We start from the raw sequence: 25,391 nt of genomic DNA, 5'->3' as shown, positions 1-25,391 counted from the left end.
TCAAAGCTTTAACTACCCAGTCCTGTGGCTGACTTGGCATTGCTAGAGCCAAGCAAAACAGATCCCAAGCATATCTTACAAGTATCCTCTCCATCCATTCCACCTCACACTTGCAGGCTAGGTGAGGGGACAGAGTGTCCACAGCTAAGGATTCTGCAGCTTCAGGGCCTTGCCAATAGAAGTGGATGGGTAGGGCTTGCAAGGAGGAGGACAGTATAGGCTGTCTGCAGGATGAGGCAGTGGGGACGTAGGCTCAAGTTTTAGGCCCTGGGGCTGTTTTATACCAAAGCAAAAGAAATGGAAGTTTCGAGAATCCACGTCAAAGCTGGATCTAAACTTTCCCTGCCACTGATGACTTCTCAGTCACAGACATGTCCAAACCCTCTTCTAGTCTGAGAGCAACAGAAGCTCAGGATACTTTGGTAGCAGGTAATTACATGAACTGGGGTGGGATGAGAAGGAGGTTTGCTTCAGCCTCTCATCAATTCACTAGACCCAAAGCCAGCCCCTCATTGCAGCTCTTCTAACCTGAACAGAAGCACTTCATATAATTGCTCTTGAAAAGCCACCATACATTGCTTTTTTACACTTTTGGTTCTCAGAGTGGCTTTCCTAGTGTTCTGAAGAAATATACTTCTATTTCACTTGGAGTCATCTCAGTTTAAACACCTTTAATCTTGTTGAATCACCCCTATGTTTGGCAAATGGAGGTCCCCAGACCCACAGCCAAGGATCATAAATAACTCTCCTTTCCACTTGAGGGAGGAGTCTCAATTCCACCCTGCCCATCTAAGGCCTTGCCCCTGTTACCACCAGTTTCCTGGGTTCCTGCTTCAGCAACTCCCACCACTGACAGTGGTTTGCTCAAGGAGCAGTTGACTATTTTGATCATTTGCAAAAGTGAGGCAATTTAAAACCTTAGGTGCTGTGTTTCCAATACTAGGAAAGAGCCTTCCTGAGTTAATTGCATGCATAAGGGTAGGGGGTGTGGGGAAAGATGTGGGTATTTGAAAAAGAGGATGAGAGAGCTGGGAATCCTACTAGAGGATATGTCAAGATAATGGCAATACAGTGTAATGGGTCAAAGTGGGTCTCAGAACCTTATTGGCTTTTTTTCTTTCAGGTTATTTTTTCTTGCCCTCACCCCTTGTTACTTTTATCTAATTTTCCTCATCTTTAAAATTGGTCGTTGTAAGGTTTAACTGGAGTCATGCAATGTAAAACACTTAGTAAGGTGCCTGGTACCTGGAAAGAGCGCAACTAATATTTTCCATTATCTGTATTGCTCCATTATGGGGATTAATTGGGGTGCTGGAGGAAGACACCCCAATCTGCCTTCCTCTCAGCCCCCCGAGCTCAATTGCACATTAGGAAGGCTGGTGAGAAAATACTGCTCAGAGAGCCAAGGAGTGGTGGTCCCTGGGAAGGACTTTGCTGACCCCTGGCGACCACTCTACCTAGGTGTCTGTCTTCCCCAGGTCCGAACCGCAGAGCCGGGGGGAGGGGCGATGGCCTAGCTCTGCACCCGGCCAGCACGTGGACAGGCAGGCGGGGCTCTGCTCTGCGGCGCCCTGGGCGGGCAATATAGCAGCCCCGCGGAGGCTGTAGTGCTCTGGGGCGGTGCAGCGGGCGGGGACCGAAACCCAGAGGCCAGAGCAGCGAGCGCCAGAGCAGCCTGGAGAAGGGCGAACGCCATGAGCAACAATTACGACGTGGTCGTGGTGGGGGGCGGCATCTCAGGTCAGTCGCGGCTGCGTGCTCTTCTTTCTCTTCTGGCTCTCGGAGAAGTGGTGGCCTACGGAGGCGCGCAGGGCTGCCATGGACAGGGACTGCCTCCAGGAGCCTCTAGACTGTCCATGCACCCAGGGAATCAGCGCTGCCAGAACCCTCCCCCTTGGAGGAAGGTTTTGGTGTGCGACTGGACAGAAGCGGGGGCCTGGAAGTCTGTTGAAAGTCTGGGGCCAGGCTTAACTTCTTCCCTGAAAGGCTGCCAAATCTACGCTTGCTGGAATTTTCAAAGGGAAGGGAAAGGGGGTGGGCAGGCGAGAGACTCTGGGGTACCGCAAAGGTCTGTCCTTTGCCCCAAGCAAAGGTCAGTCATTTGCTCCAACTTGACCTGGATACTCAGCACCCTCGCTTGAAGCAGGCGTGTACCACGATTTATTACTTTCTGGACACCATAAAGACGACCTTGAACAGCTCCCGGGCTTTCGGGACAATCAATTGCAAAAGGCCCTTCTGACCCCGATTCTCTGTGGTTCTGTGATTGTCATAGGTCTACCAAGGGCTGCAGGGCCTTCTTGGTAAATGCCTCTTCTCTCATCCTCTCCCCCAAACCCTGCCCTGCCCCTCCCCCACTACCAGCGCAGGGTGGCCGAGCAGCCCAGCAGAACTGAGGTGAAAAAACTTGGCTCTTTGGGCCAGTCCGTATTGGCAGGGATGGGGACAGAGATTACCCTTTCATACACGGGGTAGCTGTTTGCATAGCTGGGACCCTGAAGACAGAAGTTAGAAATCTGGGATCAGTGGGGGAAACCACCCTCCGAGGAGCGTCAGGCAGATCATATGGAGTGGGATCAGTTGGAATAAACAGTGTTTCCAATATAGCCTGTTTAACAGACCACTGGAGATGCTTTGGACAAACAACTGGGGCCTCCTGGTGCTTGAGCAATAATTAGGACACCCGTGGATGTGTTGGCTAAGACTTGCCCTAACCAGATTTCAGGAGCTTGGTTGGCCTTGCTCCCTGTGACGTGTGCAGAACAGAGGTGCTCCGACTCTGCTGTGCTTGGATGGAAACCAAGGTGTTGGATGTTGGGTGCTGACCCTGGTCTGGGCAGCTTCCTCCATTCCAGCTCTTCTCACCTTTGACTCAGATCTCAGGCTACCACTTCTGTCTGCCTGGCCCTCCTGAGCTCACCCATGCTAGACTTCATACCTGATTCTGTAGGTACATAGATGCATAAACATAACAGCATGCTGAGGTGGCCCAGGACTATATATATCTAGTTTTCTTTCAGCATTTTTGTTATCTTCTTTCCTGGAGGAACTTAGACTTAAAAACAGACCTACATCGGTGTTTTATAAAATATTACTAAGTGCTTCCTGATGCTGTCTTGCATAGCACCCCATTGTATAGAAGCTGAGTTCTTTCCAGGCCCCCCAAATCTTTTTCTTGCCCAAAATATATCTCAAGGGTTCAGATTCTTTTATCTCCCCTCTATTTTTCCTTTTCTGATTCGTACTCCAAACCTTCAAGCTCACTCAAATTATTCATGTTAGACTCATGTGGAAAGGATAGATAAATATTTAACTGTTTTTACAAGCACTGATGAATCTCTGCATTCACCCTCAAACTCTCCAAACAAGGGGCTGACGAGCAGATTTGCCTTTTCTCAAGATCTCTATCTACATGAAATAGCATTGTTCTAAAAACCAGGAAAACAGGATTCCAAGGCCTTGCTCAATTGCTTTATCTGCTACATGAGGAAAACACCAATTTTTTATGGCTAGCTTACAGGGTCATTGTGAAAGGCAGGTGAAACAATGTGTGTGAAAATAGCTTTGCAGCTGTGACACACAACACAAGTTCCTACTAGAGTTCTGCTTATTTACTCAAACAATAGGTATTAGGGTAGACTGTAGTAAGGAATGCAAAAGTCGATCACATTGTTATTGCCATGGAAGATTTGTCAATCCAGGAAGGAAGATGAGATGCCCAAACAAAGACAATACAAGATAAAAAACGATACATGCCACAAGAAAGATACATTCATTAATTCATCATTCATTCAGTCATTCAGTCAACGAACATTTACTTTCTGTCCTACATCTTATCCTAAAGAGAATAAAAGGTGAATTTTATAGGGCTTTAGTCCCTGGGGTGTGCACAAGCTGATGTGAGAGGCAGGGTCATGAGCAGTTAATATGAATGACCTGATAGATGCTTTAGTAGCTTATAGAAAAAGTTCTAGAGAAGGTGATTGGAGAGAATGCCAAACTCTGCCTGAGAAAATCTGGGTGGACTTCACAGAGGAGGTGAGATTCGAAGTAAGTCTTAATGAATATGAACTCACCAGGAAACTAGATGAAGAAAGCATTTTAAGCTAAGGGACAGCTTCAGAGGGGAAGGGGGTGGAGGGATAGCCAAAAAAAGCGAAGAGGATTAAGAGGTACACATTTCCAGTTATAAAATAAATGTCGTGGAGATATAATCTACAACATAAAAAATAAAGTCAATAATACTGTAATTGTGTATGGTAGCACCTGATATTAGACTTATTGTGGTGATCACTTTGGGATATATATAAATGTCAATCACTGTGTTATAGACCTAAAACTAATATAATATTGTATGTATGTCAACTATAATTTTAAAAAAAATAGAAGAAAAAATTACAAATATGTGAAAAAAACATAGGAACATGCTTGGGAAACCTTAAGAACTTCAGTGGGGGGTCTGGTGGGAGACAAAGCTACAAAGGTCAGTTGGGAAGAATTGTGGGAAGTTTTGTATGTCATCCTCAAAAGGTTTAATTCTTTCTCTGGTCACTAAATGACAACTGGGGATTTTTCATTCACATGTGTCAAGTGACAGTGTTAGCAAAAAGAGGGATGTGAAGAAGAGAAAGAGTAGGTTTGGTGGAAAGATGGGACATCTGGAGTTGGAGGTGCTGGAAGGATACCCAAAAAGAAGTGTCTAGCAGTTGGAAATGCAAGGAAGAAGTTGGGCTTACAGTTGTGTGTGACAGAGAAGTTTTAGTTGAAGCCACTGAAGTAAATAAAATAAACCAAACCAAGAGTGTAGAGAGAAGAGAGGAGGCCCAGGAGAGAACTGGAAGAGAGGGTACTTACTTCTACCACAAAGAAGAAGATATTTCATTCTCTTTGAGGAGAGAAATGAGGAAAATGAGAAACTGAAAAACATTTTGTTAACCTTAGATCTTAGCTCAGAGGTCATTTCCCAGAGTAGTCTTCCTGAATCCCCCCAGATGGGATTAGATGCCTCTGTTTAACTCTGCCACCTTGTTATTTTCCATGAGTTTTTAATTGTTAACTTATTAGTGTAATTACAGGCATATGTTGTTTTGTTGCACTTTGCTTTATCATGCTTCACAGATAGTGTGTTTTTTTACAAATTGAAGGTTTTTGTAACAATCCTGTGTCAAGCAAATCTATTGGAGCCATTTTTAAAGCAGACTCAAATGATAGTTAGCATTTTTTTTTAGCAATACTGTATTTTTAAACTAAGGTATGCACATTTTTAAAAGACATAATGCTATTGCACACTTACGTGGTTACAGTATAGCACAAACAACTTTTATATGTACTGGGAAACTAAAATTTATGTGACTCCCTTTATTGTGGTATTCACTTTATTATGAGGGTCTGGAACCAAAACCACAATGTATCTAAGGTATGCCTGTATTCAGTCAATATCTTTCTTCTACACGAGGCTGTAAACCTCTGGAGATCATAAAGGTGTCTCTTTTCCTACCCAGAGAAACCCCTAACCCCCAGCTTCAGAGCTCTGCCTGACCCAGTTAGCACTCAATAAATATGTTGAATTAATGAACTTTAACTTAACACCAACAAAGAAGCAATTGAGTGGATTAAAATTCACATCCATTTACTACCACCCTTTTTTCATTTCCTGCAAATCATGTTGAGAATGGGAAACATGGTAAAATCAGAATTTTAGAATTAGGTGACTGATCAAATAATTTATGTTTAAAAGCATCTAAATTTGACTCTGGTTTTAAATTTTGTTAATTATTAAACTTGGTACATTCTGTCAGTTCTCTGTCAGCAAATTTTAATCATTCCAACTGAGATAAATAGAGATGTATTTGGGGGTATAACTGGTTAATATGTAACTTCCTTTTTTGATGTCTGAAAAATTCCAAGGCAATTGTGAAACAGCTTTTTAGAAATATGTGTGGTATCTAGATGCATAACTACTGATATCTCTTTCACTCAAGGAGCAGGTAGGTCATCTCTGGAGACATTTCAGAATAGTGGCACTTCCCACATGGAACTGGGCTGCAGCACATTGTTTCTGTCCTGAGACTCAGTTTTAGTGTTTGGGTTGGTGGAACCATGGAAACTATCTTTTGTAATTCTGGAATGGCTCTTGCTCCGTCTTCAGAATAAAAGCTAATAAGGAAACTTAAAAGCAAAAGGAGAAAGTTTTTGCCAGGTTGGAGAGAGGAGATTCAGCCATCTGAGGGTGGCAAGCACTTGGCTTAGATCCTGGAAGAGTTAGAGCCAGCCCTACAAATTGTAACCAACCTGGCAGGTGATCTGTACAAGAGAGCAAACCTGCTATGGCTAGTGGGACTAACTTGGGCAGGGAGTGTCAGAGGGATCATGGGTTGAAGGATGGGGTAGGCAGATATGGCCCGTGTGTTAATGGAAAAGCTACCTCCTCATCTTTGGTGAAGAAAGATGGAGAATATCCCTAGACTCCTATAATAACTGCGTGAAAGTACTTGGAAATTTGTGTATCCCAGTCAAGGTGAGGATATAGAGAGGCAGTTTCCCGTTTCCTACACTCATGTATTGTATAACCTTAAAAGTTTCCCCATCTCCCTATTTTTCAGCTGCCTTACTTTAAGATAAGACTCCTAATGACTTTATGGCAGAGGATTAGAAAGGATGTGCATGAAGGACTGTACATGGTGGCCATTATGTCTTCAGCTTGTACCTTTTGGAAAAGCTATTTAGCTTCTAGGGTTTTTTTTTTATCTATGGGAGCAGAAGTAGACATTTTTGTGTAATCACTTCTTCTTCACCAGCCAATAATTTTTCTTGCTGTGAGGCATTTATAAGGCAGCAACAGGATGCGAGGTATATGTGCAGGTATTTGGCAGGAACCCGCCTGCTTCCAGCATCATCCTACTCTGCCCCATCCCTTTAGACCATCCAGCGAGGGGCCTGAGGAGCTCAAGCTCACCCTGGCTTTGGGATCTACTGTGTTCATTAGTGGAAAATTTGGAAGCTCTCGATCTGTATTTCAGCATCACTACAGCGTGGCTGTTATTCTGTCTCTGACCTGGTCCTCACTTCAGCCACCTGACTGTAGTCTTAATTATAACAAATAACAAATATATTAATAACAAATGATAATATTTAATAATATTAATTATTTAATAATAATAAATAATAATAAAAACACTGTTTACATGCTGGGTGAGGCGTTAGGAGCTTGACCTTTCACAACAGCTTTGTGAAGGTTTAGAGTAATACAGCCCTGTTCCTTTTTATTGATTCTATTACGTGGAGCACATTGTGGGAGGAGCCTGCTTGGTGGGCCATGTGAGCAGACCCAGGTGCCACTAAAGCCACAATTTCTAGGTCTTTATATATTCTCAGAAGTTACCAGGGCACGTTTAAGGCTTGGCTTGGTTATTTTCAATGGCAACAATTTCTTTCCCCTCTGGTGAGGTGTTGAGGTCTAGGCTCCCTGTCATCCAGGGGCAGTGGTAGAGCATAGAAGGTTAAGAATATGGTGTCTACCCTGATGTCTGCTAACTAGCCATGCCAACTTAAGTAGAATTGGTAACCTTTCCATGCCTTAGTTTTCTCATCTGGAAAATAGAGATAATATATCTACTTCAAAAAGTGGTTGAGAAGATTAAAAGAGAAAATGCATGTAAAGTGCTACTTGAGTGGGGTTTGACATCTGGCAAGCACACAATATACATTGGCTATTATTGTTAATTGGGCTGACAGAATGGGCACTAACCACTAGTGTGTCTGAAGTGCCAGTGTGCCAGCTGACTCCACTGTCAAACTTTGGATTGAGGAAATGGCTATTGGCTGTGTATGCACATGTACATGCACACGCATATGAAATATTATTTTGTAACAGGGACACTGCTTCCCAGCCCTACTTTCTTGGCTTGCACATGATTTGCTAACATAGATGATGTAAGAAAGCCATTAGCTAAATTTAAAGGTTAAAATTTAAATTAAATTTAAAGCTTAACATTTAATTATTCTTAATATATATTTAAGAGATAAATATATAAGAAATTTAAAATGCCGAACACATTTCTATATGAAGATTTCTAATTCATTTGATGCCCGGCAGGTGTTAATATTAGGATCACCTCACTGTTACTCAATTTACGTTCAATTTCCTGGTTGATTTCTTCTGCTCCTAATGAAAATGTTATTAGAGGAGTTCCAAGTTCCAGGCAATCTTAACCTTTGCCCATTATCAGAACAGTCATTTCCTCTGTAACAAGAACTTAGAATTGTTTTGATATAATTCGTTCATACTCACATGGCAGCAAAGGCACACACTGAGAAGATTTTAGTAAAGTGGTTATCTTATGTACCTGATACATATATGTCAGCAAAGTTTGTTTTAAAGTATACTACAGCTTATAACTGAAAACCAACTGTTTTAACGATTCCTGCATTTTTGACAAAAAGTATACGCAGGGGGCCTCTGGGTCAAATTTATCCTATGAACTTGAAGAAATAATTTAGTTTCTAACTTCTAACTTACTTTTTTAAAAAAAAAACATTTTGGACCTCAGTAGCATTTCCATGTTCCATTGACATAGTAAAGTCAAGTATTATTTCTCCAGTTAATGAAAATGACTAGTATGTTATCACAAAATTCTAATGTGTTAGTACATTTCTTTATTCCTGTCAATATTCAAATTGCATATGTATATACACTTGACTGATGTACATTGAATTAGAATTTCTACACTTTAAATAACATTTAAAATTAGTTAATATTAAATTATTACGGGTGACAAGAACATAGGATAATGGCAGATGGCATTCAACACCTGAGACAAATGATGTATTTACAGTTGTATGTGACACCAGCAGAACTACCACTAATTTCAGTTTCAACTTTGGATTTGACGACATTGCACATATAGTCTTAGCAGTGCTCCATGTGTATCTCTATTACTACATGTCATTTGCCATGTTTAAACTATCTGTTTAAGCATCTGTGAACCCTCATCTGACCATGGGCTGCCCAAATTCTGGGACATTATATGATTTATCTCCCTATCTCTGGTGTTTAGCAAGGAGCTCAGCCCACCTAGCCCCCAGAAATTGAATTAAATTGGTAGAGTCCCTTGATCAGGCCCATGGGTCTTCTCAGGCTTTGGACCCAGAGAAGGTAAGCTCCATAACCAAAAAAAAACTACTGAAAGAATGGAGCAAACCTTTTACCTCCTGGAGGAAGCAGGGTAACACAGAAGTTAAATGGTCTAATTCAGTTAAATAGTCTAATACACAAGATCTAATTATCTTCTAAGTCCAAAAATGAGCCAAACTGAGAGGCTATGTTCAGAATGAGTGCTTTTATCCCCATAACAGAATGCTTTGGAGATTTACTCAGGTTAAATGGGCAGCATTACCATTTTGCAAGGGCCCCACATTTATTAAGCTTAGGTTTTTAGTAATGCCTCTGCATAAAAGTCATTATTTCCCTTAAGAGTGGGGACAGAATGGTTCAAAAGTCTTTCTTGATTTTGAACATCCAAATTACATAAACTTCTTCGGAGCTTAAAAAAAAAAGTTGTTTGCTTTAATAGAATCATTAGTGACTGAAGATGGACGTGTCTTTAGTTTTTAGCTACAAGTGAGAACACCTGGTTTTCTGTCCAAGGAAAAGCAGACCAAGAGAGGCCAAAGGGCTGGCTCCAGGCCTCACAGCCACTTCTTTTGAATAAAATTGCTGTCTTGGAGGATGAACCTCAGCTTTATGAGGAAGTGCTATTGAAACAAGAACCTGACAAAATGATACTAAGTGGAAAGTAAAAGGTACTAATACTTTGATAGCACTGTTTCTACTTTCTACTTTCATGTTCACAAAATAGATCTATCTTCAGACTCCTGAGTAAACAAAGGTACTGTAGAAAAACAGTACCTTGACATCTTTATTTACTGAAGGGGGTACAGAAAAAGGGTAAGACCAAGTTCCTACCCTCAGAAAACTTAAAATGCAGCTAGAGACACAAGACCAGCATATAGAAGCAATAGGGAATGACTAATAATAATCATTAATAATAATAACTTCAGTTCTATACTGTGGGACTTAAGGGCTAAGTTAGATAAAAGAAATCATTGAAAACTCAAGGAGTTGGAGAAGGTCTGATTAAAGGAGTGGAATTCAAACAAGTCCTGAATAACAGTCAAGGTTTGGGTGGGTAGACAAGAAGGGAGAGGCTTTGAAGATCAGAGGAATAATATAAATCATAGGGCCACAAGGTCCAAGTAATAGCTGATATTTCTATTTATAGAAAGATAGAAAGCCCAGCAAGACTAGAAAATAGGATTATAAAGTTAATAGAAGGAGGGTAGGATCAAACAATGAGACAGTGAAAAGCAAAGTGAATAGTTAAATTTTTCTGTGGTTAGAAATAGAGAGCCATTGAAAATTTATGCTATAAAGTTAAGGTGTCCAGTTATGTGTCTGATAGGTGAAAGAGGGCAACCCTAAAGCCAGGGAAGCCAAGAAATGGGTAGAAATTCAGGAACAAGTTGAGAGGTGATCAGCTGATTATAATGAATTGGATTATCCCCGCCCTTCAAGGCAGATTATAAGAAGAAGGAGAAAAGGCAAGAATGGGAAGGAGGTCTTCATAGGCATGCTTTGCTTTCTTCTATTTTGCTGAGAGCATACACAGAAAAGAAGTATCGCAAAAAAATAAGTAATGTTTTCCCTATGAAGTTTTATCATTAGAATTGAAGGACTTGACTGTATTTAAATTTTTGCTTTAAAAAAAATCAGAAGTCTTCTTCCCAAGGACTTTGACCCAGTTTACTAAATGACAAACACGAAGTGAATGGTTCATCCTATTTGTTATATAAAAGTTGTCATTGAAACCTGTTATTTTGTGAGAGGGTACAATCAGAAAGCATCTTTGGGAAGGTCTGACTTTTCAAATGTTAGTCATGTTATTATAGTCTCCTTTTAATGGCATCTTAAATGTCATATTCTAGTTAATTTCCATATCATGTCAGAAGTTTAAGCTCTTTATCTTATGTTAGTCATCTTTAACTAATGTGAATTTTCAGTCTGGCCTCATCATCATGAACATTTATCAGGATCGCACAATGGTGAAGGTGACCTATTAGGGCCTTAGTTTTATTTGCTCTCCTTCAAGCCTAAATAATCCCCTCTTTTGGCTTACCTCAAAAAATATTTCCAATGATTCTTTCATATTGAATTTGGAATCCTGACCTCTTCTGATGTTGGAGCATTTTTTTTTTATTTCTATGATCCCGGTTGTGTTTCTGTCTTAAATTGTGTCTTTATGATGATGTTCTTTAATTATATCTCACTTCTTTGTGTTTTTTTTTACTGGAAAGGGCAACAAGTTCTTTGGAAGAGTTTTTGTTATCCAACAGGGCTTTTTTTTTTTTCAAATAATTTAGGATACGTTGAAGAATTAATAATCGAATTAATTAATAACCAAGATTCCCTCAAAAAATTTTAAAGAGGTCACTGAGATAAATGAAAGATGAAATCACATTCCTTCTTGGTGATTTACAGTTTAAGGACTTTTTTTTTGAGAGGTGGAAACATTTTTTTAGTAATGTGAATTGCAGAAATAATACATATTTATTGTAAAAATCTGTAAATTGGAGAAAAGGGCAAAAAGAGAATGAAACTTATCCATAATTGATCTTACAAAAAACAAACAAACAAACAACTAACCACTGTTAGTATTGCCACCTACCTTTTCTTTTTTACTCATTGTCTACCGTGTTTACCGCATCATTGGTAGCCCTTTTAAAATAAATAATAGCATATTATGAGAGTTAATCATGTCTTAAATGTTCTTTTTTATGCGATCTTGATAACTTTGTTACTTCATATGATTATATTTAGTTTATTTAACCAATATCCTGTTGCTGAACAGCTGCATTCCCAAATTTCTGTTATTATAAACAAAGCTGCTATGAATATCCTTATACCTAAACCATTGTGCATAATTGTGATTATTTCTTTAGGAAATTCCTAGACATAAGTGTTGGTAATCCTTTGAAGGCATTTAATAATTATCACAAAATTGTCATCTGAAGAAAGTTTTAACAATTTACTTTATGGCAGAATTTTAATAATAGGCATCTGAATTACTTCAGTAGGAAACCAACATCCTCCATCCCCAGCACAATACAGAGAAAACCATGGTTCTTTGCCAGTCTATAGTTGTAATTTAATGAGTTGTAGGTACTAAAAATTAAAAGTATCATTATAAATTTATAAAATTTCACTGGTAGTGAGTAAATTTTGGTCTCTACAATATGTAGGCAAACAAGTTTTTGTAACTAATTTTTATGCCTACCATTATTTACTAGGAACACATTTTTTTATATTACTTTAAAATATTTTGGATATCATTTATACTGTGATTCTAGAAGTTTAACATCATTAATTAGATAGTTCTGTTGTGTTTCAGTACAGAAAAGAAAATAACCCTGTGACAAATCATTTTCTGTGATTATTTTCACCCATGTAGATAAGACATGAATATAGCCTTTGTCCACAGTCTATTGTAACAGCTGATCAAACACCTGTTTCCTGTTTTACATTTTAATTTCCTCTCTAGTTTGCATTCAAATCCTATGATAGATTTTAGTTTATTTAGGAGTCCTGTCAGATACAATTGACTGTCTCAGAATAGCCCTTTAATGCTATAACAGTTAGTCAAAATCAGACAGCCCTTGTTAAGCACTGTTGATAAGCACACACAAAGGTGTACACTCAAATGAGTTATCCTTGTTCATCAAATTTGTTTTCCTATCTTGTTGTTTCTACAGGGGAGAAAGTGAAGTCAAGTTTGCTCATTTGTCGATTCATTATTCATTCAGTAAATCTTTATAAATGTGTTGTTTACCAAGAATTGGGTTAGGGATGGGGATATACAGATGGGAGGGGTACACCAAACAGAGCAAGGCTCATACAGCTACATACAAGTAAATGCTCTGAGGGATGGTTGGAAAGAACCCTGATAAAGTTCATTTGGTTCAGATGACACAAAGGAGAGGAGGATGGTAGCTTCACCTCAGAGCCTCAAAGGACCTGAAGGAAGATTTGGTGATAGGATTAATGGAGAGATAATCAGCGAATTCAAATATTCTTCCTTCAAATACAGCTTTAAGTGGTTGAAACTCAAATCTGTGCTCGAATATACACAGGGCATGCAAATTTCAGTTTCACTCTTTTTACTGTTGGCCCTAAAATGGCATTGTAGAAGATGCTGTAGTGGGCTGCCCCAGTCCTCTTCAGGACGGTTATTTCCCTACCTGCTAAGCGTATTGGCTGCTGCTGGTATATGACTGAGTCCCTTTTTGGAAATTGCCTTTGATTGAAGGGAGTTGACTCACTCAACAGCTTCCTTCTTTTCTGGGGGCACCCTGCAGTAAGTGTGAGGGTATAGACTCCTGGCCCCTGATCATTCAGGACAACTCTGAGTGGTCATCTTGGCTCTGAAGCTCTCTATAGGATTGACTGAGGTCTTTTGTTGTGACTAAATCTCAGTTCAACCCCTTTCTCTGCCCAATCCTGCTTCCCTTACTGCTTTACACATGTTGAACCCTGATAAAACCTCTACATGCAAATCTATCTCAGAGGCTGCTTACCATGGACCCTAATCTAGACAGACAATAATTGAACAGCATTTTTGTTTTATATGTCACAAGGTGCTCTAACCATGAAGTTTTAGTTGGGGGTGGAGGCCATTAAAGGACTTGGCCTTTTTTAGGATGAAAGAAGCCAAAAGGGCCTAGGGAGAGTACTGAGCCTCATTACTTCTGGATAACCTCTCTTAGGTGCCTGAGCCCTTGCAACAGGGTAGAGGGTGGAGGCTGACTGCTACACTGGCCCAGGGAATCTAATTCTTCTTTCACCACTCTGTAGGCTTATTTAGAGCTGAAGTTGATAGCCTCTGATCTGGGATCGCTACAAATATGGATTTCTTCCTTTATTGGAAAAATTTCTGATAATGTAGCCAAGGGAACAGACATCCCTCATCTGTGAAGATGGGATACAGAAGATCATGGGCTGTCCATCTATCTCAAGCTACCATTTGAGATTCAGCTCAGATTCTGGGTTTTTGGAAAAGTAGTGCTGTTGGTGTGCACCTCTGTTCTTTCCCCAATCCTACTATTATTTTATACAGCTTTCTGTAGGATTTCTCACAGAGAATTGAAGATGCTGAAAGTGACTGTAAAAATGGACAGTGGACTCCTAGATGGACATGGGAGAAAATGAGACTATGAGGAGGCTTGTTGGTAGTGTTTGAGTAGAGGGGTTAATAGACTAGGGATCTTTGGTTAAAGGACATTTGTATTAGAGGGATTTTAGAGGAATTTGAGAGTGAATTAGAAGGATAGAAGAGCATAATTGTGAGGGAATGTGCTGTAGAGTTTTCACAGGTAACCTTTGATCGTACTTCTTGGAAATGACCTTTGGTAACATCTAAATGAGTTACAACATTTTGAATTGGCATGTACAGAAATCTGATCCTCTGAGTAATCCAACAAATAAATTCAGGGCCAGAAAAAATATCTTTTTTTTTCTTTCAGTGATCCACTATTGGTTTTATAATTGGGCAGAGGAAAGACAACTGTCCAATCACTCTAAGTTTAGAATGACTGAGAAAGGCAGGAATACTGTGCTTTGGATTCTGGCAATCCTAAGTAGAAGTCTCTGTTCAAACTGTAAGCACATCACTGGGATTGACAACCAATGCCTCTACTGCTGACTTGTATGACTGATTTACAGCAAAATGGGGAGAATACTCAAAGCAAAATACGTAGGGTCCAGCAGTGCAGGGTAGCTGGGAGGCAAAGACAGATTTTTCCCTACTAGCTCATTTTCTTCAAAATGATTAGAGAAACATAGAAAAAGGCAGGGAGTATATATAATTCAGAATTATATAATGTCCAGTGGTGACAACATTTTGTCTGAGAGAGAGAGAGAGAGAGAGAGAGAGATAGAGAGAGAGAGAAAGCCTATCTTTTCCAGGCCTGCCATACCAAACCTGATGGAGCTAGACTACTAGTATGATGGCATTAACACTTTGAGGATTCTATTCTCTAGCTGGAAAAGACAAAGCACAGTGATTATGGAAATGTTTGTAAAAGGGAATTGTGGGCTAGTTTTTAATCCTGTGACTCAGCCTCTTATATTTACTATTTACTGAAAATCCTGGGTGGCAGCAAGCCAATCTATCTCTATCTGTTCCTGCTAGTCCTTCATTTAGAAAATATGAAGTGAGTGCCTTCACATACTAGGTGCTAAGAATAAGCAATCAGGAAACAGTTCCAGCTTAACACATACACACACATAAGACATGATGTTAAATTACATTTCCTGTGCTGAATAATTGTTGGCTCATGCACAAAAATGTACTTTTTAAATGAAAGATTCCCTGTGTACCTTAAGGTAGATTACCTTCAGAACAAGTCAGAATGGATGTGAAGATAATTTTGGTTTTGGTTTCCATATGTTGTGTCTTCTGCTAGCTTTTTTAGTTTTACTTATAAGTGGCATGATATTCCTGACCTTATGAGGGGCAAGTAGAATATCATACATGTCTTTTCTGTCATCAGAAATTGGGCTGCACATAGGAATGGTTAGTCTGAAAGGAAATCACATGCTCCTAGTTGATAAAAGGCAGAACATCTAAAATACACTGCCTATGATCTGCTTTTATCCCTTTGTTCCTTTCCCTCTGATTTCATGGAGAATGTGTCCACGGGGAAAATGAGTTTTCTATAGGTAAATCAGCCTGTCAGTCTATCATACTAAACTTCTAGTGGGCAGATCTGAGAAATGAGGAAAAGTACAAAGAAATTGAGATGGCTATAAGGTAGGGGAGGCAAAAAGAAAAAATCATTTGGGATTTATGCTTGCTTTATTTCTGTGGTTTAGTTTGTGAACAGAAGACTATGAGAAGCTGATAAAAATGAGAAAGAATTTTTTTTCCTCCTATTGTGTTTTTTTAAAGGTGTATTTCAGTAAACAAATCTTCGAAAATATTTTCTTCCCTATAGATGAATTCTTTTGAAAATAGTTTGTAGGTTTAATGATTGCTGGAGAATAAGTTTAAAACCAATCTTTAAAATGAAAAACATTAGTGAATTTTAAATTTCCAGTGAATGTGTGTGTTAAGATGTTTGAATATCTTTTCTTAGAAAGTAGGGTTTTAAAATTATTAGCACTTAGAATTTAAGCCAGTCTTCAAATCCTGCATTCTACATATACATTCTTGGCATTGGTTTTCAATAGTTTTCAAATACAATGGATGAAGACTTCAATGACAATGAAAAATGATGTTTTCAAGTAATTTGTAAACTGAGAGTTTATTTAATCTTGCTGCTAGAATAATTGCAGCTGTATGTGAAGAACAAATTTCTTATGCAAAATATAGTAACAAGAATATCTGCCTGATATTTCTAAAAGAACTTGATTACATATAATTCTTATACATATAAGAAAGGCCAATTAGGTTTTCTTTCATATAAGGTGGTATGTGCAATATCTCGATTTCTATAATTTTTTAAAATTTTATTTTATCATTAGTTTCAGGTATAAAGTACATTGGTTAGACATTTATATAGTTGATAAAATGATATTCTTAATTGCTCTTTCTCTCCCTTGGCTCTCCACCTAGCCATTACATTAATGCTAACCTCATTCCCTATGCCATGCTCCCCATCCCTGTGCCCTTCTGTCAACTACTAATTTGTTAACCTTCACTCCATTTCCCCAGCCCCTTGACTACCCTCCCCTCTGGCCATCACCAGATTGTCCTCTTTATTTGTAAGTCTGTTTTAGATTAGTTTGTTCTTTTTGTTTCTTAAATTCTGCATATAAGTGAAATCGTGTGGTATTTCTCTTTCTCTGTCTGACTTATTTCACTCAGCATAATAACCTCTAGGTCTATCCATGTCATTGCAAATGGTAAGATTTCATTTTTTTTAATGGCTGGGTAATATTCCATTGTATATATGAACCATAGCTTCTTTATCTGTTTGTCTGTTGATGGGCATTTAGATTGCTTCCATATCTTGATTTCTAAAATTTTATATCAGGTAGAAGGTCAGAAAGAGATGAAGAGTGGAAACAGGCCGAGGATTTCTATTTCTCGCAATGTTATTTGTCTACTTCAATATTGTTTCCTATGTCTTTATTATCTGAGCCTTGAAGTATAGGATGTTTGGACCCTATAAATTTTTATTTAACTAATACTGTTTTCCAAAATAGTTACCACAATTTATGAAAATATTTTCCAGCTTCCCATGCTGTGTGTTAACCAGACATTTTAAAACATCCATCTTCATCACTCCTAGGATCCCATAGTTTCTTGCATACCTCCTACCTCTCTAGCTGCTCCTTTAGTCTCCTTTGCCTGCTCTTACTCACTTCATCTCCAGTGTTTCCTGTTTTGGGAAACAGAATCACCTTCAGACTAGTTTTCAAGCTAACATTTGTAGCAGACACTGTAGGGGTCCCATCATCTCCCCTTGGCACCTAGTCCCATACACAGGAACCTATTGTCTTCTGACTACTGCAAGTTTTTACCTGAGGGTTTTCTCTAGCCACTGGAGCCCCTCTTGGCTCTCAATACAGGCCAACATTGGGGTGGGATTAATGCCCTCAGGAGCAACTGCCTGTTTATGACTGACAGACTATATAACTCAGCTTCCTCACCTCTTAGTTGGGATTACTGAGACATGTTCCACACAGTCTTCCAGAGGCCCACAGAGGGATCCAGCCCCAGTGCCCACTGTGGCAACCTGCTTGATACTGCAGCCCTCACTACCTACCTTCTCTCCCTTGTCTCACCTTCCCAGAGCCTACCAAGGCTTCTTGAGATCACCTCCCAAATAGAGTAGTGGCACTTAACTCCTTGTTTCAGGGTCTACTTTTGGATGCCAGATACTAAATTCTTCTCTTCTCTTTTAATTATTCCTAAAGTCCTGTTCCAGTTCTTCCTCTACCACTACCTTTTCCTCCTCCTCCTCCTCCTCCTCCTCCTCCTCCTCCTCCTCCTCCTCCTCTTCCTCCTTATTTTAATAACAATGGAAAACTATTCATATTTTCTCAACATACAGCCATTATATATATATTTGGATATATTTGTAGATTAGATTATTCACATACTGTCTTCAAACCTGCAGGACTGAATGCAAAAGACCTCATATTGCTTTAAGAGTTCTCAATATTTTGCTCAAGGAAATGCCAAACCTTTGGCAGTAGAAATTATCTATAGACAAGGAGATATCAGCAAATTCACTGCTTTCTTTATTTCTCCATATAAGCTGACTGCTTTAAAATCTTAGAAAAATGGTATGGATTACTATAAGAAATAATTTTTTTTCAGAATAAACATACAAAGCACATTTCTACTTCTAAGCTATCCTTACATGTTCTGGCAGATGTAAGTCAGGCAAAATTAATAAATGAGATTTATTAATATTTAAAATATATATACAAGTGATTTATGATATAAATTCCTCAAGTAGTTTTTGATCAATATTCATCTATTTACTTATGAATTATTTTTTAAAATTCTCGTACCCTCACTCTCTTTCCTTTGGTAACTATCAATTTATTCTCTATATTTATGACTCTGTTTTGTTTTGTTTATTCATTTATTTTGTTTTTGTTTTTAGTTTGTACATACAAGTGAAATCATACAGTATCTTTCTCTGTCTGATTTATTTCGCTTTGCATAATGTTTTCTAGGTCCATCCATGTTGTCACAAATAGCAAGATTTCTTTTTTTTATTGCTAAATAATATTCCATTATACGGATATACTGCATTTTATTTCTCTTCATTAGTTGATAAACATTTGGGTTGTTTCCACTTTTTGGCTATTATGAATCACGCTGCTATGAGCAGTTGTGTACATGTTTTTGTGTGGACATATGTTTTCATATCTCGTGTATGTGTGTGTGTGTGTGTGTGTTTGTAACGAGTCATATGATAATGCTGTGCTTAATCTTTTGAGAATCATAGTAAGATTTTAAAATGTGATTTTCTGTATACAACATAATGTGGCTGCACCTAGAAAGTTGTTATTTTGTGTTGCTTTCTGGAAAGAAATGAAGTCGACTGCATTAGTGGAAGAGACTAGAAGAAAACAGGAGAGGCCTCTAGTTATAAAAAAGGCATGTAGGTAGAGGTGCCTGCCCAGCTGAGCTGCCTGGTTCTGCCATATGCTTTTCCTAGATGATTGGGGCTGGAAGAGATCCTTTGGGTAAGTGTTCCAACATTCACATGAAAACCCTGACCAAGGAAAATACTTATATGTATATTTAAGTATATACTTATATATAAAATGTGTATGTTTACATGAATATATTTGTGTGTGTACTTAGGTAGTATATTTAACATGTAATAAGTATTTTCCTTAGTCACAGTTTTCCTACTAATGTCGGGGCATTTTAGTTGGCCCATGAGGCTGGACTTACAGATTGTGATGCCAAATTCAGTCCCTTAATTGGTGAACAATAATTACATTGTATTCATCAGTTTAGAAAGCACAATATAAACAATGTTATTAAGTTCTAAAATTTACAGGGTAATCTAATAAAGATGGTGCTTAAAGAAAAACCAATTAAAAGAAATGGCTCCCGAGCCTTGAAAAAATAAGGTGCATCCTTTTCTCCTTTCACGGTCTGATCATTAGGTTGTAATTGAAATAAATTTCATAAAATATCAATTAGTTGAGTTTATTTTTATTTGGTTTGACATAAAGTCCACCTTTGGGAAAACACTATCAATTCACTTGCATATAACATTTTTTTCTAAAATAGGAAAGGTTAGTGGCAATATAAAGGAAGATAGACTGTGATTTATAGAGAAGTTTTGCAATTATATGACTCTAAGTGCTTGATTTTAGGTCTCTGAAAAGTATGAATTTATAATAAAAAGTCCATTATTTATTTAGTGGATCCTGGGAATAATCTAGTAAATTAAATTATTCACATGGTATTATGAATAAATAAATTCCTTTTTTTTTTACTAATTCTGGATGAATTATTTTTATAAGTTTAGTTTTAAGTCCTACCATCCAAAGGCAACTATTGTTAACATTTGGGTATATTTTCTTCCATACATTTGTTTGTGTGTGTGTGCGTGTGTGTGTGTGTACATCGCACATATATATTTATAGTCATATTACAGACAAAATTTTATATCTTTTCACTTGATATTAAAGAATAAACATTTCCCACATTATTACACTCTTTATGAACATAATTTAATTAATATGAAATAGGCATACCATAGCTTACTTAACTAATACCAGATTATCGAACATTATGTATTATGTATATGTATTATTATAAATAATATTTCACTAAAGCTCTTTAAGAGTAATATTTTTTTCATTTTTGGTATTATTTCTTGGAATTGAATCATGAAGTAATAATTTCCAATGTAAAGATACAGGCACTTTAAAGTTTTTGACAGATATTGTCAAATTGCTTTTCTCAGGTGTTTTACCAATTGCTATTCCAGTCAGCTTTGTTTCATCACATTGTTGGCAGCATTTAATATCATACTGTTTTTAGAAATCTTTCTCAAATTGAGTGCGAGTATGGTATTTCTCAGTTTCTCAAACCGAGGTGAAAATCGTTGTTTTTCATTTTTAATTACTAGTAAATTTGAACTTTTTTTGTATCTATTATTCTGTTACATTTTTCTGGGACTGCTATCCTTATGTTATTTTTTCCTTGACTTGTGGTTAGACTAGCATCAGTTACCTATAAGTTCAGAAACATAACCAATGTTTAACTGATAACTGATACTAGAAACATTTTAGCCAAGATGTTGAAATGCTCTGTCTTTGAGAATCATTATGTCCTTGCAATACATGTAGTCTTCTGTGAGTTTCTCAACTACTTTCAGTGCACAGATTTATGTCCAAAAGCCATCAGATGATTCTGATACTGTAATTAAAATGGCCTAATCTAAGCATTGACTTCCTAGAACATGTTTTCCTTGTGGTATTATTCTATGTAAAATTTTTATTGTGATTTTACTACTTTTACAAACCTCAGAGGAACTCAGTGGTTTCAAAACTCATCTGTACTAAAATGAGTTCCAAATCTCTGTAAGTGGTGACATTGGCATTTTAAGTTCCATTTGCTCCTTTGTCTAGGGAGAATTTGTCAAGGATCACATGATCCCCGGGTCTGGATTACACTTCTTTTCAACAAGATGGAATTGGCCTCTCTTTAGAGGTAGCTTCATCTTTCAATTTGAAATGTTTATTAATGTTACTGTTTGGGGCTATGCCCAAAGCTTGGGAGTGCAGATAGTTTGTTTAAGGCACTTACATATACACACACAATATTTTAGCTAGAGCATAATATTAAAACACGTTTAATATATAAGAAATTTCTGTAAGTGGCTAGTACAATGTAGACCAGGTATCTTTCTGTTCTACAGCCCAGTGCTGCAAGTATAAGATTTAAATGCCCTAGAGAAATTTATAATTAACAAAGCCCTTAAACTACCTCTAAAATATCACATGCTCTAATGACCTTTAGCAGCAGTAGCAGTTTAATTTTTTAATCAGTGCAGATGCTATTATTGTTTAAGAGGAATTCTATAGACTTTAGATGTGAGGCAGTCAGGTTTTGGAGCTGACATTGTACTGCCATATTTGTGGATCTGTTTGAATCTTTGTCCAGGTGGAAGACTTCATTTTAAAATTGCTACTTTTTTTTTCCCTTGCAACAATTTTGTATTAAATTTATAATTAAAAGATATTTGGGGCTGAAAATTTTAAATGTTAATTTAAATTACTTATGATCAAATGGTTACATTAACATTAGAATAAGTTTTGTGATACAACAGATTTTGAATAGAACTATGTTCTGATGAACCCACCAGATTAAGGTCTTTGCAAAATGAACCACTCTTTATCCTTCACGGCTGAATTAGTTGACTTGACTGATTTCTTTCATGCCGGTAAGAAACATTTATCAAAGATATCTACATGACAGAAATTCTCCCAGGTGTTGGGGATGAAGCAGGAAACAAAACAAGATCCCTGCCCTTGCAGAGCTTATAATATAGTAAGGAGGGTCACACAATAAATAACCAATAAATCAACCAAATAAATACCTACCTACATATATACATACATACATAGATACATGCAAACAAAGTACTACCAGTGGAAAGGAATCCATGAAAAATAAAATAGATGGGGAGATGGATCAGAGTCATGGGACGCATCTTTCTTATAGGTGAGGCATAAGCTCAACTCTGAGATGCTAAACATGTAAATATCAGGGGGGGAAGAATATGACAAGAGATGAGAACAGTTGGTACAAAGCCCCTATGGTAAGAACAACTTTGATATGTTCAAGGAACAGAAGAAAAATCAATATGGCTAGAGTGGATTGAGCAAAGCATAGTAAGACAAGATATGTAGGTAAAAATGAGATTATATGTGGCCTTGCAAGTTAAGTAATGGGGTGGGATCGCCTCTTTGCAACATAAGTCATTGGAAGATTTGAAACAGGGAAGCATCATGAGTTTGATTCTTTAAAAGGTATTCTTTCTGTACTGTGCAGATTGAAGATTTAGAGAAGAGTGGAAGTAGTGCATAGGATCCAGCAATCCCTCTACCGAGTATTTACCCCGAGGACTTGAAAATTCATATCTGAAGAGATATTTGCACACCGATGTTCATAGCAGCATTATTTACAGTGGCCAGGACATGGAAGCAATCAAAGTGTCCTATGATAGATGATTGGATAAAGAAGCTGTGATACATATATACAATGGAATATTACTCAGCCATAAGAAGAGATGAAATACTTATATTTGTGACAAGACTGATAGACCTTGAGATAATAAAGCTAAACGAAATAAGCCATACAGAAAAAGTTGAAACTCACATGATATCACTATATATGGGATAGAAACCTAAAACAACAAATGGACAGCTGTAAGAAACAGAGACTCATGGACATGGCCAGTAGACCAGAGGGTAGGGGGAAGGAGGGCAGGGAGAGGTAGATGGGGTAAAGGGGGTCAAATATGTGGTGACAGAAAGAAATCTAGCTATAGGAGGTGAACACACAATGAAAATATATATATGCCTTACTGTTAAAATGTGCAGCTGAAACTTATTGGAGGTCGTTAACCAATGCCACCATAAAAAAAAAGTGGAAGTAGTTGCGAGGCTATTGCAAAAGTCCAAAAGAGAAATATCATCTTAGACCATGGTGGTAGTAGTAAGGGTGCTAAGAAATGGTGTGTGCACGTAGAGTTGACTTACCGGTATATTGTTTGGAGGGCAAAGTGGTCAGGGAAAAAAATTAAGGATGATTCCTGGATTTTGGTATGAACAACTGTGTGAATTGAGGTACCATTACTGAGATGAACATGACTGGAGAAGAACTGGTTTAGGGGAAGAAGTCAAGAGCTCTGTTTGGGATATGTTAAGATTGAGATGATTATTTAATAGCTGAAGGCACAATTAACTAGGTAATTTATATATCGAACTTGGAGCTTCAGGGCTATGGGGTTTGGTGAGATAACCTTGGAATGATTTAAAAAAAGAGGTGAAAGAACTGAGTCTGGGCCTCTACAACATTTAGAGGTTGGGAAGAGAAGTACCCAGCAAAGGAATCTGAGAAGGGGCAATGAGAGAGGAAAAAACTGAAGGAGGTATGTGACCAGGAAACTAAGTGAAGATAGTAGGTCAAGAAGGAGGATAAGACCAAAAGCTGCTAGGATAACACGTAATATAAAGACAAAGACTTCACCATTACATTTGGCAATATGAAAATCACTGGCATCCTTGACAAGAGCAGTCTAGGTAGAATGGTAGGGATGAAAGCCTGACTGGAGTGAGGTGGGAAAATAGAGGCAATATTTGTAGATAACTCTTTTTTAAGAAATGCTGTGAAGGGATGCAGAGGGAAGGGATTGTAATTAAAAGGAGATGTTGAGCCACAGTTAGATTTTTTTGAAGATGGGAGGTAGAGAAGTTTTGTGCACTGATAACAATGATCCAGGAGAGAGAGAAAAAGTAATGATGCAGGAGAGAAAGTATGCAATTAGAGGATCAAAGCCCTGGGGGGAATTGGATTAAAAGAGTGGGGAGGGTTGGCTTTGTTAAAGAAGTCACTTAATTTAAATAATAGGAGTTAAAGCAGCACATACAGGCACAGATGAAGGTATTTTTGCAGATTTATTTGTGGAAAGATGAACTTTTCTCATTAAAATATGAATAGGCAAATTTATTGTGGAAAGATGAATTTTTATCAATAAAATATGAAGCAGAGTCATTAGCTGATGAGGGCTAGGCGATGGTGTCAGGTAAGAAGTTTGAGAAGGAAAGGTAGGAAATAACTATTTGGACAGTGGGAAATTGCACACTAAGATTAAAAAAATGTTATTCATTTAATTGCATCAAGGTATCTATCAAACACAATAATCTTAACTTTAAGAAAGAGATGTTAAAATATTCTTTCTGATAATGATTAATCAAAAAATACTGCTTGGATTTCTCCAGGTCCATAAAAATGCTATCACCAGAGAAAAATTGTTTTACCTTCCTCTGCTATGGTCTGTGGGCATTTGTCCATTCCATGATACAATTTATCCATTTGTTTTGTTATAGGTTAAAAAGAAGGTAGTTAAGAACCAATTATTTTTTTTTCTGATGCACGGCTTGAAGAAATATTAAAACCTAGGAGATTATGCCAATATAGTATTATGTGGTCTATAGATAAACCACCTAAACTGAATCAAAGGATGATGAGAGCTGCTGTAAAAATCTTTTAAGTTATTAATAAGTATTTGTATGGAGATGGAAGTGAAAGAGAAGTAAAGGTCCAATTAATTCCCAAACTCAGCCTATCACCAGATAGCAACATCAGGCCCTATATATGCAAGTAATTTTGTACGCATAACCTTTACATCAACTCTGCATGCAAAGTATCATCCCTCTTTCACAAACTGAAATTAAGAGTTCAGAAATTACTTTCCCAGGATTCCACAGTGCTTAAGAGACAGAGTGGGGTCAGAATCTAATTCTTCCAATTTCAAAGCCAAATACTTCCTAAGATATTGGATTCATTCATTCATGGAACAGATATTTGTTGTGTATTTACCATACAACAGGCAGTGCGTTCAGTACCTTATATATTTGCCTCAATTTCTTTTCACAACTATTCAGTGAGGTAAGGGGTAAATGTTTTCACCCTTTTACAGGTCAGGAAATTGAGATTTAAACAAGGGCATAAATTTGATCACCTGGCTAATGGCAGATTAAGAATGAGAGATTTTTAATTTTTAAAGAAAATTTTCTTCTTAAAGTAATACAAAGCCAATTTAACATAAAGAAGACAGGTGGT

At 37.8% G+C, this 25,391-nt stretch overlaps 1 protein-coding gene across 1 annotated transcript in view; it reads left to right on the top strand.

Moving 5' to 3' along the window:
• Positions 1-1,587: 1,587 nt before the first annotated feature.
• MAOB (monoamine oxidase B) overlaps positions 1,588-25,391 on the top strand; it is a 110,436-nt gene continuing 86,632 nt past the window's right edge. Inside the window, exon 1 of the mRNA XM_016137061.2 lies at positions 1,588-1,740. Coding sequence (XP_015992547.1) covers positions 1,695-1,740 — 46 coding nt within the window. The 5' untranslated portion in view covers positions 1,588-1,694. The remainder of the gene's footprint in view (positions 1,741-25,391) is intronic.

This window comes from Rousettus aegyptiacus, unplaced genomic scaffold, assembly GCF_014176215.1.
Source record: "Rousettus aegyptiacus isolate mRouAeg1 unplaced genomic scaffold, mRouAeg1.p scaffold_m13_p_9, whole genome shotgun sequence".
Lineage (NCBI taxonomy): Eukaryota > Metazoa > Chordata > Mammalia > Chiroptera > Pteropodidae > Rousettus > Rousettus aegyptiacus.
Note: the sequence above shows the minus strand (reverse complement) of the source record. Positions and strands in the feature narration are given on the sequence as shown.